Source organism: Blennius ocellaris (genome assembly GCF_963422515.1).
Source record: "Blennius ocellaris genome assembly, contig: SCAFFOLD_167, whole genome shotgun sequence".
Taxonomy (NCBI): Eukaryota; Metazoa; Chordata; class Actinopteri; order Blenniiformes; family Blenniidae; genus Blennius; species Blennius ocellaris.
In genome coordinates, this window is record NW_027662221.1 from 10,001 (window position 1) to 30,000 (window position 20,000).

The 20,000-nt window shown below is 47.4% G+C and overlaps 1 protein-coding gene across 1 annotated transcript; it reads right to left on the reverse strand.

Moving 5' to 3' along the window:
• Window positions 1-2,700: 2,700 nt before the first annotated feature.
• On the reverse strand, window positions 2,701-18,642 carry anxa5a (annexin A5a; the record flags this gene model as incomplete). Its single annotated transcript, XM_080521498.1, has 10 exons — window positions 18,567-18,642; window positions 16,600-16,694; window positions 10,986-11,099; window positions 9,614-9,704; window positions 9,317-9,396; window positions 6,815-7,160; window positions 4,993-5,088; window positions 4,782-4,840; window positions 3,258-3,380; window positions 2,701-2,760 (listed from the first exon to the last, which is right to left on the reverse strand). Exons 1-10 carry the CDS (start codon window positions 18,577-18,579, stop codon window positions 2,701-2,703), a joined length of 1,077 nt encoding a protein of 358 aa, XP_080377624.1. The 5' UTR covers window positions 18,580-18,642.
• Window positions 18,643-20,000: the final 1,358 nt, after the last annotated feature.

The window sequence follows — 20,000 nt, forward strand, 5'->3', positions numbered from 1 at the left end:
ACATGACATCTGGATTAGATCTATAAACACATGACATCTGGATTAGATCTATAAACAGTTAACATCTGGATTAGATCTATAAACACCTGGATGTTCCTTTCACCATGTTTCCTCCAGCTTCAGGGCGTAGGGGCTCAGTGTGCCCTGCACCTTGTCTGCAGGCGGAGCTGCTCCAGGCTCTGAGAACACGTACGTCTGTCTGGCAGATGTTTGCAGCTGTTGTGGGTTTGAGCCTCTCTCTGGAGGACACGAACCTCCTATATGAAGACGTTTAGTAAAACCTGCGGAAATCACTTCCAGCTCCACAGAACTGATTTACAATGTAAAAGAAATGAAGAAATCAAAGTGTAAAAGGAAACAAACCTTCATGGTTCATATTGATTCAGACTCCTTCAGGGAGGAATTTAAACACAAGCTTTTATTTTGAATTATTCAGTTTAAAAGGTTAACAAAGAGGTTAGATTTGACAGGATTTCAGACTTGAAACACGCAAACATACAAGAAAGAGAAAGTTTAGGTAAATTAACGACAAGTCGTGTTTCTGTTGTGTTTTTCCCACTTTTGAAATTATTGTTGTAAAAGACTGACGAGTCAGCAAATCACCATCAACCTGCTGAAACAAGCTGCACCTTAACGTCTTAACGTCTTAACGTCTTAACGTCTTAACGTCTTAAAGTCTTAACGTCTTAACGTCTTAACGTCTTAACGTCTTAAAGTCTTAACGTCTTAACGTCTTAACGTCTTAACGTCTTAACGTCTTAAAGTCTTAAAGTCTTAACGTCTTAAAGTCTTAAAGTCTTAACGTCTTAACGTCTTAAAGTCTTAACGTCTTAACGTCTTAACGTCTTAACGTCTTAAAGTCTTAACGTCTTAACGTCTTAACGTCTTAAAGTCTTAACGTCTTAACGTCTTAACGTCTTAATGTCTTAATGTCTTAACATCTTAATGTCTTAACATCTTAATGTCTTAACATCTTAATGTCTTAATGTCTTAATGTCTTAACGTCTTAACGTCTTAATGTTTTAACGTCTTAGCATCTTCTTAACGTCTTAATGTCTTAATGTCTTAACATCTTAACGTCTTAATGTCTTAACGTCTTAATGTCTTAACATCTTTACGTCTTAATGTCTTAACGTCTTAATGTTTTAACGTCTTAACATCTTCTTAACGTCTTAATGTCTTAACATCTTAACGTCTTAATGTCTTAACATCTTAACGTCTTAATGTCTTAACGTCTTCACATCTTCTTAACGTCTTAACGTCTTAACATCTTCTTAACTTCTTAATGTCTTAACATCTTAACGTCTTAGTGTCTTAACGTCTTAATGTCTTAACGTCTTAACATCTTCTTAACGTCTTAATGTCTTAACATCTTAACGTCTTAATGTCTTAACGTCTTAATGTCTTAACGTCTTAATGTCTGAATATCTTAATGTCTTAACGTCTTAATGTCTTAATGTCTTAACGTCTTAATGTCTTAATGTCTTAACGTCTTAACTTCTTAATATCTTAATGTCTTAATGTCTTAACGTCTTAATGTCTTAACGTCTTCACATCTTCTGAACGTCTTAACGTCTTAACATCTTCTTAACTTCTTAATGTCTTAACATCTTAACGTCTTAGTGTCTTAACGTCTTAATGTCTTAACGTCTTAACATCTGGATGGAACGAAGACGAACCCTGACATTTTCACAAACAACATTTTAACGGTCTGAAATGTGTTTTCCTGAAGTTCTGATAGACGTGAAGTTCCTGGATCTCGTCTCTTCCTGGTTTCACTTTCACTCCAGTTAAACCAGTTCTAGTTTAATATTTCTATCCTGTACAATTTATTTATTCTCCTATTCTGCTTTGCTGCTGCTGCAACCATGTCATTGTCTCCGTCTGGGGAATATTAAAGGATTATCTCATCTAATCTCATCTCCCCTCCTCTCCTCTCCCCTCCCCTCCCTTCCCCTCCCCTCCCCTCCTCTCCTCTCCTCTCCTCTCCTCTCCTCTCCTCTCCTCTCCTCTCCCCTCCCCTCCCCTCCTCTCCTCTCCTCTCCTCTCCTCTCCTCTCCTCTCCCCTCCTCTCCTCTCCTCTCCTCTCCTCTCCCCTCCTCTCCTCTCCTCTCCTCTCCTCTCCTCTCCTCTCTCTCGTGAATACAGTCTCCCTTCCTGCTCTGCCGCCCCCTGGTGGTTGATATGACGTGTGCCCAGCTTGACGGCAGTGAGAAATCTTCCATGAGTCAGCAGATTTGTGGTCGCGGCTCATGACTTATTGATGATGACTCAGCGATTCTGGATCGGAATCTCATGAGTGTTAATGAGAGCAGCAGCTTTTCATGACTCAGCAGAACCTGGAACTGAGAACCTCAATGAGAACCTGGCAGGAAGAGAGGAGGAGAGGAGGGTGGGGGTGGGGTGGAGGTGGGGGTGGAGGAGGTGGAGGTGGGGGTGGGGGTGGAGGTGGTGGTGGAGGAGGTGGAGGTGGTGGTGATAGTGGGGGTGATGGAGGAGGTGGAGGTGGGGGTGGAGGTGATGGTGGTGATGGAGGTGGTGGTGGAGGAGGTGGAGGTGGCCGTGATGGTGGGGGTGGAGGACGTGGTGATGGAGGAGGTGATGTGATGGTGATGGTGGAGGTAGGGGAGGTGATGGTGGTAGAGGTGGAGGTGATGGAGGCGGCTCATCACTCAGCGCCTCCAGACCCATGAAGCCTCGTCAGTCTTTCCCCCCACAGAGGTAGAGCAGCGCCTTCTGGTAGTCTCCGGTAGTGTCCTCCTGCACACAGCAGCACCGTCACCTCCTCCACCTTCACCTCCGAGAACCCTCCAACCCCCCCGACCAGAACCAGGGTCTGAACCCCCCAGTCTGTCTGTCGGTCCTGTTCTCTTTTATCTAAACACCAACTGGAACATCAGGAACATCTGGTTCTAAAGGTTCTAAAAGAGTTTTTCCTTTGTAGATGGTTGTGTTGTATTTGGTGCTATTGTAATATAATATAATATAATATAATATAATATAATATAATATAAGATAAGATAAGATAATATAATATAATATAATATAATATAATATAATATAATATAATATAATATAATATAACACTGAATGTTAGTCTGCAAACATCTAAATCATAAAAAAAATATATATATATATAATATAATATATATAAAATATAAATAAAATATAAAAATATATATATAATAAAATATATCTATATATGTAAAATAAAATACATATATAATATAAAACATAATTTTATTTTTTTTTCGTACCTGGATGGTGGAGTACAGAGACGCGCCGTACTTCGTCCTGAAGCTGGTCCTGATGTCCAACATGTCCTCCTCGCTCCGGGACACCATGATCCTCACCAGAGCCTCGTCGTCGGTTCCTGCTCGCTTCCGTCAGGAACGTCAGAGACAAACAGGATTTAACTCTGGAACTGCTGAAGCTCCGACACAAACTCTGATTCCATTCTCCTCCGTCTCACTTCTACAACTGAATCTTGTGAAGTCGGTTTGTTTCACTGGAATGTTTAGAGTCAAACCAGCGTCACAGTAAAACCCTCCCACAGCTGTCAGGATCAGTTCAGCCTTAGAACATCTGGATTCAGTCTAGAAGAGAAACTAACATCATTCAGTCACAGTACTACATCTTTTATTCTGTCAGCTTTGGACCAACAGAAGCGCGGAGCCTTGGACTCGTCCTCCAGAGGACAGTGACGGAGACGAAGAACCAAACATTTAATGTTTAATGTTCTGAATCAAACTGATCAACTTCATTGATCCTCTCTGCTCAGTCGTTCCTCTCCTTCCATGAAGCTCAGATTCTGGTCCAGTGGACCGACGGGGTCCGGGGACGTCCCGCCAAAATAAAACACTGGAAATACCAGTTAGTCTGAGAGGGGTCAAAGGTCACGGACACACAGTGGTGACCTGTCCACCTGCTGAACTCCTGAACTACCATCAACTACCATCAACTACCATCAACTACCATCAACTACCATCAACTACTATCAACTACCATCAACTACACCTGGAGGGATGGAGGGATGGATGATGGATAGATAGATGGATGATAGATGGATGGATGGATGATAGCTAAATGTATGGATGGATAGATGGAGGGAGGGATGATGGAGGGATGATGGAGGGGTGATGGAGAGATGATGGAGGGGTGATGGACGGATGATAGAGGGTAGAGGGGTGATGGAGGGATGATAGAGGGATGATGGAGGGATGATGGAGGGATGATGGAGGGATGATGGAGGGGTGATGGAGGGATGATGGAGGGGTGATGGAGGGATGATGGAGGGATGATGGAGGGGTGATGGAGGGATGATGGAGGGATGATGGAGGGATGACAGCGGGATGATGGAGGGATGGTGGAGGGATGATGGAGGGATGATGGAGGGGTGATGGAGGGGTGATGGAGGGATGACAAAGGGATGATGGAGGGATGGTGGAGGGATGATGGAGGGATGATGGAGGGATGCTGGAGGGGTGATGGAGGGATGATGGAGGGATGATGGAGGGATGACGGAGGGATGACAGAGGGATGATGGAGGGATGATGGAGGGATGATGGAGGGATGATGGAGGGATGACGGAGGGGTGATGGAGGGGTGATGGAGGGATGATGGAGGGATGATGGAGGGATGATGGAGGGGTGACAGAGGGGTGATGGAGGGATGATGGAGGGATGACGGAGGGATGATGGAGGGATGATGGAGGGGTGATGGAGGGATGATGGAGGGATGATGGAGGGATGATGGAGGGATGATGGAGGGATGGTACCTACCCTCATAGATCTGTAGAGACGCTCAGAGAAGAAGTCCGGGACGCTCCTGGAACATTTCACTGAAGAGGAACAAGGAGAATAACGGTAGTTTAGAGTTCTACCGTCAGGATCTATCCTCTCTGACCCCTGAGCTCAGCTGGTCCTGGTCCTGGTCCTGGTCCTGGTCCTGGTCCTGGTCCTGGTCCTGGTTGATGAAGGGATGTGGTCTTACCGAGGGCCAGCAGCAGGTCCTCCAGGTTCCCCCTGGTCTCTCCTCTGACGCTGTCCTCCAGGTCGCAGCCGGAGAACGTCTGATAGACGTGGAACACTAGAACCACAACGACACTCTGAGGAGAACCTGAACACTGAGTGGTTCTACTGTTTACACTGGTCCTCTGGACCATATGGGAGCTCCAGTTCATGGTCTGTTCCTGGTACGTCTGGTTATAACGTCACACCAGTGGACGACGGTTCTACGTTCCACTGTTCCTGGTACGTCTGGTTATAACATCACACCAGTGGACGACGGTTCTACGTTCTACTGTTCCTGGTACGCCTGGTTATAACGTCACACCAGTGGACGACGGTTCTACGTTCTACTGTTCCTGGTACGTCTGGTTATAACGTCACACCAGTGGACGACGGTTCTACGTTCTACTGTTCCTGGTACGCCTGGTTATAACGTCACACCAGTGGACGACGGTTCTACGTTCTACTGTTCCTGGTACGCCTGGTTATAACGTCACACCAGTGGACGACGGTTCTACGTTCTACTGTTCCTGGTACGCCTGGTTATAACGTCACACCAGTGGACGACGGTTCTACGTTCTACTGTTCCTGGTACGTCTGGTTAAAACGTCACACCAGTGGATGACGGTTCTACGTTCCACTGTTCCTGGTACGTCTGGTTATAACGTCACACCAGTGGACGACGGTTCTACGTTCCACTGTTCCTGGTACGTCTGGTTAAAACGTCACACCAGTGGACGACGGTTCTACGTTCCACTGTTCCTGGTACGTCTGGTTATAACGTCACACCAGTGGATGACGGTTCTACGTTCTACTGTTCCTGGTACGTCTGGTTAAAACATCACACCAGTGGACGACGGTTCTACGTTCTACTGTTCCTGGTACGCCTGGTTATAACGTCACACCAGTGGATGACGGTTCTACGTTCTACTGTTCCTGGTACGCCTGGTTATAACGTCACACCAGTGGACGACGGTTCTACGTTCTACTGTTCCTGGTACGCCTGGTTATAACGTCACACCAGTGGACGACGGTTCTACGCTCTACTGTTCCTGGTACGCCTGGTTATAACGTCACACCAGTGGACGACCGTTCTACGTTCTACTGTTCCTGGTACGCCTGGTTATAACGTCACACCAGTGGACGACGGTTCTACGTTCTACTGTTCCTGGTACGCCTGGTTATAACGTCACACCAGTGGACGACGGTTCTACGCTCTACTGTTCCTGGTACGCCTGGTTATAACGTCACACCAGTGGACGACCGTTCTACGTTCTACTGTTCCTGGTACGCCTGGTTATAACGTCACACCAGTGGACGACGGTTCTATGTTCTACTGTTCCTGTTCTGGTTCATCATTAAACGTCTCTTGTCTTCCAGGTCTCTGGTTCATCATTAAACGTCTCTTGTCCTCCAGGTCTCTGGTTCATCATTAAACGTCTCTTGTCCTCCAGGTCTCTGGTTCATCATTAAACTCCTCTTGTCCTCCAGGTCTCTGGTTCATCATTAAACGTCTCTTGTCCTCCAGGTCTCTGGTTCATCATTAAACTCCTCTTGTCCTCCAGGTCTCTGGTTCATCATTAAACTCCTCTTGTCCTCCAGGTCTCTGGTTCATCATTAAACTCCTCTTGTCCTCCAGGCCTCTGGTTCATCATTAAACGTCTCTTGTCCTCCAGGTCTCTGGTTCATCATTAAGCTCCTCCTCCTCTCACCAGAGAGGGTTGTCTCCTGCCATCCCTCTGCCCACTCCGGCTCCCTGAGCCGCTCCGCTTTCCAGGGTTTGTAATGGACACAAATCAACTCACCTCTCCGGAGGTGCTGGTGGCTCCTGGTCCCCAGGACGGAGACGAAGGTGTCCTGGTCGGTGCCCAGCTTGGCCTCGCCGGCGGAGAACAGGTCCTGGAAGGCAGAGAACAGGTCCTGGAAGGCAGAGAACAGGTCCTGAAAGGCAGAGAACAGGTCCTGGAAGGCAGAGAACAGGTCCTGAAAGGCAGAGAACAGGTCCTGGAAGGCAGAGAACAGGTCCTGAAAGGCAGAGAACAGGTCCTGGAAGGCAGAGAACAGGTCCTGAAAGGCAGAGAACAGGTCCTGGAAGGCAGAGAACAGGTCCTGGAAGGCAGAGAACAGGTCCTGGAAGGCAGAGAACAGGTCCTGGAAGGCGGAGAGCAGGAATCACAGCTCCCAAAGCCCCACGGCTCAAACACCACAAATAGGTGTTTGTCTGCACTGGGTCCTCCTCTGTCTTTCTCATTAACCCCCAATCTGCTCTCGCTCTAATTGTTTACAGAGATTATAAATAGTCCAGATCTCGTGGTGATGAAAGGAAGAGAAGCCATCATGTGTTCCATCAGAGCTGCTGAATCCCAATTCACACTTCAACATCAGTAATGAGACGAGGCTGGAAACGAGACGTCCCCGAGGCTCACGTCCTGGAATGAATGTCCTCAGTCGAGTGTTGAGAACTCTGCTCTCTGGTTCTCTGGTTCTCTGGTTCTCTGGAGGCCTGAGTCCTCAACATGATCACATGTCGACACAAAGCAGTGGGAATCTAATAAACTGCCGCTGCTGCATCTTGTTCCTCTTTCTTCCTTCTGCTTCAAGCTGCTTCGTGACAAGATGTCAGCAGAGAATCCCTCGTTGTTACAAATAATAATAATCAGTCGCTCGTCCAGCGAAGACAGAAGGAAGATTAACGACGTTCAGATCAGCTGCAAACCAAATATCACCTTCAGGAAGATCAGTGAAGCTTCTGAGCAGTTTGTAGTTTTACTTCCTACATTTGAATACAAATGGATGGATGATGGATGGATGATGGATGGATGGAAGGATGATAGATGGATGGATGATGGATGATGGATGATAGAGGGATGATGGATGGATGGAAGGATGATGGATGATGGATGATGGATGATGGATGGATGGAAGGATGATAGATAGATGGATGGATGGATGATGGATGGAGGGATGATAGATGGATGGATGGATGGATGGATGATGGATGATGGATGGGGGGATGATGGATGGATGATGGATGGATGGATGATGGATGGAGGGATGATGGATGATGGATGATGGATGGATGGATGGATGGATGATGGATGGAGGGATGATGGAGGGATGGAGGGATGATGGAGGGATGATGGAGGGATGATGGAGGGATGATGGATGGATGGAGGGATGATGGATGGATGATGGAGGGATGATGGAGGGATGATGGATGGATGGATGATGGAGGGATGATGGATGGATGATGGAGGGATGATGGAGGGATGATGGATGGATGGAGGGATGATGGATGGATGAGGGATGATGGATGGATGATGGATGATGGAGGGATGATGGATGGATGATGGAGGGATGATGGATGGATGGAGGGATGATGGAGGGATGATGGATGATGGAGGGATGATGGATGGATGGATGGATGATGGATGGATGGATGGATGATGGATGATGGATGTTTAAGAATAAGGTGAAGAGATGGTTGGATGTTGGTTGGATGTTAGAAACCTTGTCGTTCTACTTTTTGACAAACTTCTGGTGTTTCTTCTTTTAACAACAATAAGAAACAGATTTGCTCCTACCTTGGCGTCCTGCTCCACCCTCCCCTCCTCCACCTCCTCCTCCACCTCCTCCTCCCGGGACCCCTTCACACAGAGAGGAAGTAGGTCATGGAGGGTCCAGGTGGCCCCCAGGATCCCTGACCCCCCCTGGATCCCTGACCCCCCCTGGATCCCTGACCCCCCCAGGATCCCTGACCCCCCCTGGATCCCTGACCCCCCCCCCCCCCCTAGGCTCCCTGACCCCCCAGCAGGGCGCTTCCTGTCGTCACCTGAGTCCTGCAACCCCACTGAGCCTCTCCTCACTGAGCCTCCGCTCACTGAGCCTCCCCTCACTGAGCCTCCGCTCACTGAGCCTCTCCTCTCCTCACTGAGCCTCTCCTCACTGAGCCTCTCCTCACTGAGCCTCTCCTCTCCTCACTGAGCCTCCGCTCACTGAGCCTCCCCTCACTGAGCCTCCCCTCACTGAGCCTCTCCTCTCCTCACTGAGCCTCTCCTCACTCTCCTCTCCTCACTGAGCCTCTCCTCACTGAGCCTCCCCTCACTGAGCCTCCCCTCACTGAGCCTCTCCTCACTGAGCCTCTCCTCTCCTCACTGAGCCTCTCCTCACTCTCCTCTCCTCACTGAGCCTCTCCTCACTCTCCTCTCCTCACTGAGCCTCTCCTCACTCTCCTCTCCTCACTGAGCCTCTCCTCACTGAGCCTCTCCTCACTGAGCCTCTCCTCGTCTCTCCATCATGTTGTTCACCTGCAGCAGGACGAGCAGAAGCTTCTGGTAAAACCCCGACGTGTCGTCAAGAACGTCTTTCTCCAGGCTGCTGCCAAACTCTGGAGGGAAGAAGAGGAGGAGGAGGAGGAGGAGGAGGAGCCAGAGGAGGAGGAGGAGGAGGAGGAGGAGGAGGAGGAAGAGGAAGAGGAAGAGGAGGAGGAGGAGGAGGAGGAGGAGGAGGAGGAGGAGGAAGAGGAGGAGGAAAAGGAAGAGGAAGGTAAAACTTCCACCCACTGGGAGTTGAGCCTCTCACCACAGCGACCCTCTGGTTCTCACCTGTCTTGTACACTTTGACGATGTCTCTGATCTGCTGGTTGTTCCTGGAGGCCAGAACCTCCACCAGCACCTGGTCGTGGGTTCCAGGTCCCTGAGAACCAGGAACAAATGGAGAGAACGTCACAGAGACGCTGCTGGTTGTGAAAAACACATTTAAATCTTTTCTCTTTCTTTTCCTGGTTGAAAAGGAAACAACTGACGGGACTGAGGTACTGATGCTGCTGGACATGTTTACTGTTGCCATGACGACGACCTGTCACGTGACCTCGTGGGTGTCAGAGACGGACTTCACACACATCCAGGCTGTAACGTCAGCAAATCTCAGTAAAATGCAGTTTTCTGTAAATTCACTGCAAAGAACAACCCAGGAGGAGATTCAGGAACGACCTGAGGTGAAACTGTAACTAGTACTCTGATTACTTTCATTCCTAATGCCACGCACCACACGCAGACTCAGTGACGGTTGTTTATTTGCATTAGATTAAAATTAGTTTTCAAACACTTTGAAGAACGAGACCAAACGTCTCCAGGAGAGATTAAATCCTAAAGATTCTCTCTCCGCCCTCAACTTCAATGAACATTTAACATTTTATACACTGAAATAAACTCATTCATCATTTCCATTGATCCACATCATTCTGCAATTCCACTTTAAAATGCAGCTCGTCAGTGTCTGAGGCCGAGGAGCAAAGACAAGCTGGAATCTTCAGAGGGACAAGTGACTTCAGCCGCTTTCTGGAAACGAACTGGAGCTAGAAGAGGAATTCCACCAAGAACGAAGCTGCAGAACCTGAAGGTCCAATGTTACAAGAACGTGACCAATAAAACACAAATCCTCCTTCGTGAGACAGAGAGAGAGAAACACATCCTTGTTTTCCTCGTCTGTCCTCGTCTGTCCTCGTCTGTCCTCGTCCTGCAGCTTGTTCTCACTTCAACTGCTGGAGAAATGACCTGAGAGGATGGAGGGATGGAGGGATGGAGGGATGGAGGGATGGAGGGATGGCGGGATGGATGGATGGATGATGGATGGATGATGGATGATGGATGATGGATGATGGATGATGGATGGATGGATGGATGGATGGATGGATGGATGGATGATGGATGGATGGATGATGGATGGATGGATGGATGGATGATGGATGGATGATGGATGGATGATGGACGGATGGATGATGGATGGATGGATGGATGGATGATGGATGGATGGATGGATGGATGCTGGATGGATGGATGGATGGATGATGGATGGATGATGGATGGATGGATGGATGGATGCTGGATGGATGGATGATGGATGGATGGATGGATGATGGATGGATGATGGATGGATGGAATCAATTGTGAATGAAAGGCTGAGAGACGGCGTCACCTTGAGAGCTTCATGCAGCTGAGAAGCATCGTAGACGACGGGCGGCGTCATCAGGGCGACGAGGAGCGTCTCTAATAATCCCCCCAGCTCTGACCTCAACACCCCCACCAGATCCTGCAGGGACAGGGAGGAAGATGCTCTATAATCTGGTGTTAGAGGAGGAAGATGCTCTATAATCTGATGTTAGAGGAGGAAGATGCTCTATAATCTGGGGTTAGAGGAGGAAGATGCTCTATAATCTGGGGTTAGAGGGGGAAGACACTCTATAATCTGGGGTTAGAGGAGGAAGGTGCTCTATAATCTGGTGTTAGAGGGGGAGATGCTCTATAATCTGGGGTTAGAGGAGGAAGATGCTCTATAATCTGGGGTTAGAGGAGGAAGATGCTCTATAATCTGGGGTTAGAGGAGGAAGATGCTCTATAATCTGGTGTTAGAGGAGGAAGATGCTCTATAATCTGGGGTTAGAGGAGGAAGATGCTCTATAATCTGGGGTTAGAGGAGGAAGATGCTCTATAATCTGGGGTTAGAGGAGGAAGATGCTCTATAATCTGATGTTAGAGGAGGAAGATGCTCTATAATCTGGGGTTAGAGGAGGAAGATGCTCTATAATCTGATGTTAGAGGAGGAAGATGCTCTATAATCTGGGGTTAGAGGAGGAATATGCTCTATAATCTGGGGTTAGAGGAGGAAGATGCTCTATAATCTGGGGTTAGAGGAGGAAGATGCTCTATAATCTGATGTTAGAGGAGGAAGATGCTCTATAATCTGGGGTTAGAGGAGGAAGATGCTCTATAATCTGGGGTTAGAGGAGGAAGATGCTCTACAATCTGGGGTTAGCCTTACAGTAAACTCAGCCAGCACCACAGCAGCTCTATGAATATTTTCATGTCCAGCTGCTGTAAGAAGTTCACAGAAACTGCAGTACGAACATCATTCACTTCAGGACAGAATTGTAATATTGCACCATAAATAGTAGAACTACATTTTACTTTGCTGACAATATTCAAATAGTTTTTTCCCCGTTATTGCCGAGCATATTAATAAAATCACTCACACCCATAACTGTTCAATCCACTGTGAGCAGCAGTTCACGCCTCATATCCATTCATGTATTTAGTCTCACAATTGATGAGCTCTTTAAAAAAAGCTCCTTATTCCTGGGTTCTATAATCCGTCTGTCCTCACATAAAAATCTATTTCCCATCTTTCAGTGTAATTGTTGCCCATGAAGGTTTTATGGTCAGTTGAAGAACTGCTGACTGGTAGAACCAGGAGGAGAGACGTTCCCTGTTTACAGCTTTACTGACAATGGCTCATTTTGATAAAACGCCATTCATCATGTTATTGGGATATTGAACAGAAACGACTCTGGTTCCTCGCTGCCGGGTCCGTTACCTCGCCCAGAACGCTTTTCTACAAGCCTCCACACCAAGCCAATTATAAATTACCTCCCGGCTTCCAATCCACAGGTGACAGCAGCCGCAGCCGCAGCCGCAGCCGCAGCCGCAGCCGCAACCGCAGCAGAAGCAGCAGAAGCAGCAGCAGCAGCAGGAGCCGCAGAAGCAGCAGCAGCAGCAGCAGCAGGAGCCGCAGAAGCAGCAGCAGCAGCAGCAGCAGCAGCAGCAGCAGCAGCAGAAGCAGCAGAAGCAGCAGCAGAAGCAGCAGCAGCAGCAGCAGCAGGAGCCGCAGAAGCAGCAGCAGCAGCCGCAGCAGCAGCAGGAGCCGCAGAAGCAGCAGCAGCAGCAGCAGCAGCAGCAGCAGCAGCAGAAGCAGCAGAAGCAGCAGCAGCAGCAGCAGCAGAAGCAGCAGCAGAAGCAGCAGCAGAAGCAGCAGCAGCAGCAGAAGCAGCAGCCGCAGCAGAAGCAGCAGCAGAAGCAGCAGCAGAAGCAGCAGCAGGAGCCGCAGAAGCAGCAGAAGCAGCAGCAGCAGCAGCAGCAGCAGCAGCAGCAGAAGCAGCAGAAGCAGCAGAAGCAGCAGCAGCAGCAGCAGCAGCAGGAGCCGCAGAAGCAGCAGCAGCAGCCGCAGCAGCAGCAGAAGCAGCAGAAGCAGCAGAAGCAGTAGCAGAAGCAGCAGCAGCAGCAGCAGCAGGAGCCGCAGAAGCAGCAGCAGCAGCCGCAGCAGCAGCAGGAGCCGCAGAAGCAGCAGCAGCAGCAGCAGCAGCAGCAGCAGCAGAAGCAGCAGAAGCAGCAGCAGAAGCAGCAGCAGCAGCAGCAGCAGGAGCCGCAGAAGCAGCAGCAGCAGCCGCAGCAGCAGCAGGAGCCGCAGAAGCAGCAGCAGCAGCAGCAGCAGCAGCAGCAGCAGCAGCAGCAGCAGAAGCAGCAGAAGCAGCAGAAGCAGCAGCAGCAGCAGCAGCAGAAGCAGCAGCAGAAGCAGCAGCAGAAGCAGCAGCAGCAGCAGAAGCAGCAGCCGCAGCAGAAGCAGCAGCAGAAGCAGCAGCAGAAGCAGCAGCAGGAGCCGCAGAAGCAGCAGCAGCAGCAGCAGCAGCAGCAGCAGAAGCAGCAGAAGCAGCAGAAGCAGCAGCAGCAGCAGCAGCAGCAGGAGCCGCAGAAGCAGCAGCAGCAGCCGCAGCAGCAGCAGAAGCAGCAGAAGCAGCAGAAGCAGCAGCAGAAGCAGCAGCAGCAGCAGCAGCAGGAGCCGCAGAAGCAGCAGCAGCAGCCGCAGCAGCAGCAGGAGCCGCAGAAGCAGCAGCAGCAGCAGCAGCAGCAGCAGCAGCAGCAGAAGCAGCAGAAGCAGCAGCAGCAGCAGCAGCAGCAGCAGAAGCAGCAGCAGAAGCAGCAGCAGCAGCAGCAGAAGCAGCAGCAGCAGCAGCAGAAGCAGCAGCAGAAGCAGCAGCAGCAGCAGAAGCAGCAGCCGCAGCAGAAGCAGCAGCAGAAGCAGCAGCAGAAGCAGCAGCCACAGCAGCAGCAGCAGCAGCAGAAGCAGCAGAAGCAGCAGAAGCAGCAGCAGAAGCAGCAGCAGCAGCAGCAGCAGGAGCCGCAGAAGCAGCAGCAGCAGCAGCAGCAGCAGCAGCAGCAGCAGCAGCAGCAGCAGCAGAAGCAGCAGCAGCAGCAGCAGAAGCAGCAGCCACAGCAGCAGCAGCAGCAGCAGAAGCAGCAGAAGCAGCAGAAGCAGCAGAAGCAGCAGCAGAAGCAGCAGCAGCAGCAGCAGCAGGAGCCGCAGAAGCAGCAGCAGCAGCAGCAGCAGCAGCAGCAGCAGAAGCAGCAGCAGAAGCAGCAGCAGAAGCAGCAGCCACAGCAGCAGCAGCAGCAGCAGAAGCAGCAGAAGCAGCAGAAGCAGCAGAAGCAGCAGCAGAAGCAGCAGCAGCAGCAGCAGCAGGAGCCGCAGAAGCAGCAGCAGCAGCCGCAGCAGCAGCAGAAGCAGCAGAAGCAGCAGAAGCAGCAGCAGAAGCAGCAGCAGCAGCAGCAGCAGGAGCCGCAGAAGCAGCAGCAGCAGCCGCAGCAGCAGCAGGAGCCGCAGAAGCAGCAGCAGCAGCAGCAGCAGCAGCAGCAGCAGCAGCAGAAGCAGCAGAAGCAGCAGCAGCAGCAGCAGCAGCAGCAGAAGCAGCAGCAGAAGCAGCAGCAGCAGCAGAAGCAGCAGCAGAAGCAGCAGCAGCAGCAGCAGAAGCAGCAGCAGAAGCAGCAGCAGCAGCAGAAGCAGCAGCCGCAGCAGAAGCAGCAGCAGAAGCAGCAGCAGAAGCAGCAGCCACAGCAGCAGCAGCAGCAGCAGAAGCAGCAGAAGCAGCAGCAGGAGCCGCAGAAGCAGCAGCAGAAGCAGCAGCAGAAGCAGCAGCCACAGCAGCAGCAGCCGCAGCAGAAGCAGCAGCAGAAGCAGCAGCAGAAGCAGCAGCCACAGCAGCAGCAGCAGCAGAAGCAGCAGCAGCAGCAGCAGCAGGAGCCGCAGAAGCAGCAGCAGCAGCAGCAGCAGCAGCAGCAGCAGCAGCAGCAGGAGGCTGCAGGGAATCACTGGTTCATCGCCTCAGGGAGGAGAAACTCTCTTATTGTGAAATACCAGTCCAATGAGTCTCGTTCAATTTTCTTCATTGTTGTTTTAAAACACACGTCATGGATGTTTTTTATATTTTTTGTTGCACCTGTCGTTAAAAGAGAAACCCTAAAATATCTAATGTGGCTGCTGGAACAAATAAAAAACGATTCCCCTCCATTGTTTTGCCATTAAACTCTGTTCATCGTCTCATATTGTGCTTTTAAGCAGCCAGACGGGGAATTGTCGGAAAAGACGGCCGAAAATAAGGGACAAGTTTCTCAAAGCCTCTAAAATGTGAATAACGTCCATCTCTGGTTGTTACCCGGACATTTTGCCGAAATTAATCTTTTTTTTTTGCCGACAAAATCGAGAATTACAATTAATTTCCGGTTTTGTATCGAGTCGGTGACGAGCAACGTGATTGGTCAGTTGATACCATGTGGTCCATACGTTTTGAAAGGCGGCCTCTGATTGGTTCACACTTCTCAGACTCATCCTGATGCGTTCAAAGACTGAAGCAGAGAGGAGGAATTTAGAGAATTGTCTTTCCAAGACGTTGAGGGGTTATACATGTAATATTACATCAGGGGGACTAATTCTGTGGATTCATGATACATCTCATTTTTAATTTCCAAAATGTTTACGTATGTTTGATTCTGTACATCATTCATGCTTTTCGTGAAAATCCTGATTTGGATATAAGTATCGACAGTCCTGCTGGTTCCTCAGCAGTTTAATTCAGAGTGACTGTGACGTTGTAAAGTGTTGCACTGCAGAGAAATAATAACTTCTAATATTGTGTTCAGGACAAAATGAAGTAGTTCACAGTTCAGAGTCTCCAGCTGCTCGGTTCAGGCTGCAGGTAGAAGCAACGTGAAACTACAGGAAGAAACAAGGACATCTCATAAGTTGTTGTTTCTTTTACCACTGCTGAAACAAGTTCATTTCCCGACTGTGGAATGAATAAAGTATAATCTCATCAAATACAAAAACCCGCAGAAACAGACTCAGAAAACAAACAAGTTGATCTCAGACGTTTTCACGATTTGATGATGAGAAAAGTGACAACTTATTAAAGAAACAACGTGTAAACTACAGAAATACATAAAACCGCTGCAAATATGAGAAAGAGTGACAAATATGGATGGATGGATGGATGGATGGATGGATGGATGGATGGATGGATGGATGGATGGATGGATGGATGGATGGATGAATGGATGGATGGATGGATGGATGGAAGGATGGATGGATGGATGGATGGATGGATGAATGGATGGATGGATGGATGGATGGATGGATGGATGGATGGATTGATGGATGGATGGATGGATGGATGGAAGGATGGATGGAAGGATGGATGGATGGATGAATGGATGGATGGATGGATGGATGGATGGATGGATGGATGAATGGATGGATGGATGGATGGATTGATGGATGGATGGATGGATGGATGGATGAATGGATGGATGGATGGATGGATGGATGGATTGATGGATGGATGGATGGATGGATGGAAGGATGGATGGAAGGATGGATGGATGGATGATGGTGGATGGATGGATGGATGGATGGATGGATGGAAGGATGGATGGATGGAAGGATGGATGGATGGATGGATGGATGGATGGATGAATGGATGCGTCACCTTTCCGTAGGCCTTCTTGTACGCTGCTTTAATCTGCTGGCGTTGCTCGTTGCAGCGTGACGTCAGCAGCATGAGGACGACGTCTTCGTCGGTGCCTGGAGGACGAAGAAACATCAGATGAAGAAGAAGAAGAAACAGATGAAGAAGAATCAGATGAAGAAGAATCAGATGAAGAAGAAGAAGAATCAGATGAAGAAGAATCAGATGAGGAAGAATCAGATGAAGAATCAGATGAAGAAGAATCAGATGAGGAAGAATCAGATGAGGAAGAATCAGATGAGGAAGAATCAGATGAGGAAGAATCAGATGAAGAATCAGATGAGGAAGAATCAGATGAAGAATCAGATGAGGAAGAATCAGATGAGGAAGAATCAGATGAGGAAGAATCAGATGAGGAAGAATCAGATGCGGAAGAATCAGATGAGGAAGAATCAGATGAGGAAGCTGCTCTGCTGAACGACAGACATCTGCTCTGGTTTCATTTCCTTGTGAAGGCTGCAGTTCAGTGAGGATCCTGATGGTGGCGCTCTGCTGCTTCGCCTCGTTCTGTTCTGAAGCTGCTGAGAAGCTGCAGGTTCTCCCGTCTCTGCTCAGGGAACCTGTGAAGTTCAGCCCGTGTAACTGAGGTCTTGAGGTTCTTGAGGTTCTTGATAACGTCACTGCCTTCAGAACCCTGGACAGTTCTCCGTCACGTCCTCAGATGAACGTCTGACGACCGGAGCTCGTGACCGAGGCGTTCCTGCAGAACCATTCAGGTTCTCCTCTAACGAGACCAGGAACAGAAGAACCAGCAGGCTGATTCTGAACCACGAAGCTCATTATTAGAACCGAATGTTCCAAACTTACATCAAGAAATACACCAAGAAATAATCCATTAAATACAGAAACAACTAAATGAGGTGGGTTTTATTTTTATTTTATTAACATAAAATGAATATATATATTCTTTAATCAATTAATGCCACATTTAATGAAACATTTAATTAATTATTTCATAGTGAGTGTGTTTTTTTATTTATTTATTTTTTAGGTTTGGCACATTTAGACCATGAAATAATTGTGAAATAATTCAATTTTTTTTTTAAATAAAATTAATTAGTATTTTAATTGCCACATTTAAATATTTAATTCAAAATTGTATTAATTAATGACACATTTATTATTTATTTTGCGATTTAATGAGACATGTATATTCTTAATTCCAATTTGAACAAATGAATGACACATTAAGCTAATTATTTAATGGTGTATTTATTAATTCAGCCCTCCGCCGGGTTTTTGCACAATGATGGATGTTCTGATCCACAATCGCATCACGAGTCACGAGTTGCTCTGCTCTGCTCGTACAGCTGCAACTCTCCTTGTGGCCCGTCCAAATGTAATCACATTACTCTCATTAAAACTTAGACTTGGTGAAACGTTGTTGTGAATGTGTGTAATGAGAAAACAACACACATCTGGTTTGGAACCAACGTGTTGACGTCTGAACGCTCTGCTTTAATGATCCACAATTCCTGTACGGATATCTGCTTCTATCTTCCATTATATCTGGATATCTGCATTATATCTGGATATCTACATTATATCTGGATATCTACATTATATCTGGATATCTACATTATATCTTCCATTATATCTGGATATCTACATTATATCTACATTATATCTTCCATTATATCTGGACATCTACATTATATCTTCCATTATATCTGGATATCTACATTATATCTTCCATTATATCTGGATATCTACATTATATCTACATTATATCTTCCAGCTGTAGGTTCTGGTGTGGACTAATTGTAGGTTCTGGTGTGGACCAGTTGTAGGTTCTGGTGTGGACCAGTTCTAGGTTGTGGTGTGGACCAGTTGTAGGTTCTGGTGTGGACCAGTTCTAGGTTGTGGTGTGTTCCAGACTCCATCCTAACAGGGTTAGTACTTTCTGAGAGTATGAGGTGAGAACTGACCGAGACCCTTCATGGCCCTGTGGAGAACCTCGGCATCGTTTTTGGGGTCGAAGTTGACGAAGGGTCTGACGCTTCCTCTGAACGACTGCAGGAAGAGAACGACACCAAGAAGGTTCTCACGTTAGTTAAAGAGCTTCTTTAATATCTACCGTCAATATAGAACATCTACTGTCAATATAGAACCTCTACCGTCAATATAGAACATCGACTGTCAATAGAGAACATCTACCGTCAATCTCGAACATCGACTGTCAATATAGAACATCTACCGTCAATATAGAACATCGACTGTCAATATAGAACATCTACCATCAATATAGAACATCTACTGTCAATATAGAACATCTACTGTCAATATAGAACATCTACCGTCAATATAGAACATCTACCGTCAATATAGAACATCTACTGTCAATATAGAACATCTACCGTCAATCTCGAACATCGACTGTCAATATAGAACATCTACCGTCAATATAGAACATCGACTGTCAATATAGAACATCTACCATCAATATAGAACATCTACTGTCAATATAGAACATCTACCGTCAATATAGAACATCTACCGTCAATATAGAACATCTACTGTCAATATAGAACATCTACCGTCAATCTCGAACATCGACTGTCAATATAGAACATCTACCGTCAATATAGAACATCGACTGTCAATATAGAACATCTACCGTCAATATAGAACATCTACCGTCAATATAGAACATCTACCATCAATATAGAACATCTACTGTCAATATAGAACATCTACCGTCAATATAGAACCTCTACTGTCAATATAGAACATCTACCGTCAATATAGAACATCGACTGTCAATATAGAACATCTACCGTCAATATAGAACATCGACTGTCAATATAGAACACCTACTGTCAATATAGAACACCTACCGTCAATATAGAACATCTACCTTCAATATAGAACATCTACCGTCAATATAGAACATCTACTGTCAATATAGAACATCTACCATCAATATAGAACATCTACTGTCAATATAGAACCTCTACTGTCAATATAGAACCTCTACTGTCAATATAGAACATCTACCGTCAATATAGAACATCTACTGTCAATATAGAACATCTACCGTCAATATAGAACATCGACTGTGAATATAGAACATCTACTGTCAATAGAGAACATCGACTGTGAATATAGAACATCGACTGTCAATATAGAACATCTACCGTCAATATAGAACATCTACTGTCAATATAGAACATCTACTGTCAATATAGAACATCGACTGTGAATATAGAACATCTACCGTCGATATAGAACATCTACTGTCAATATAGAACATCGACTGTGAATATAGAACCTCTACTGTCAATATAGAACCTCTACTGTCAATATAGAACATCTACCGTCAATATAGAACATCTACTGTCAATATAGAACATCTACCGTCA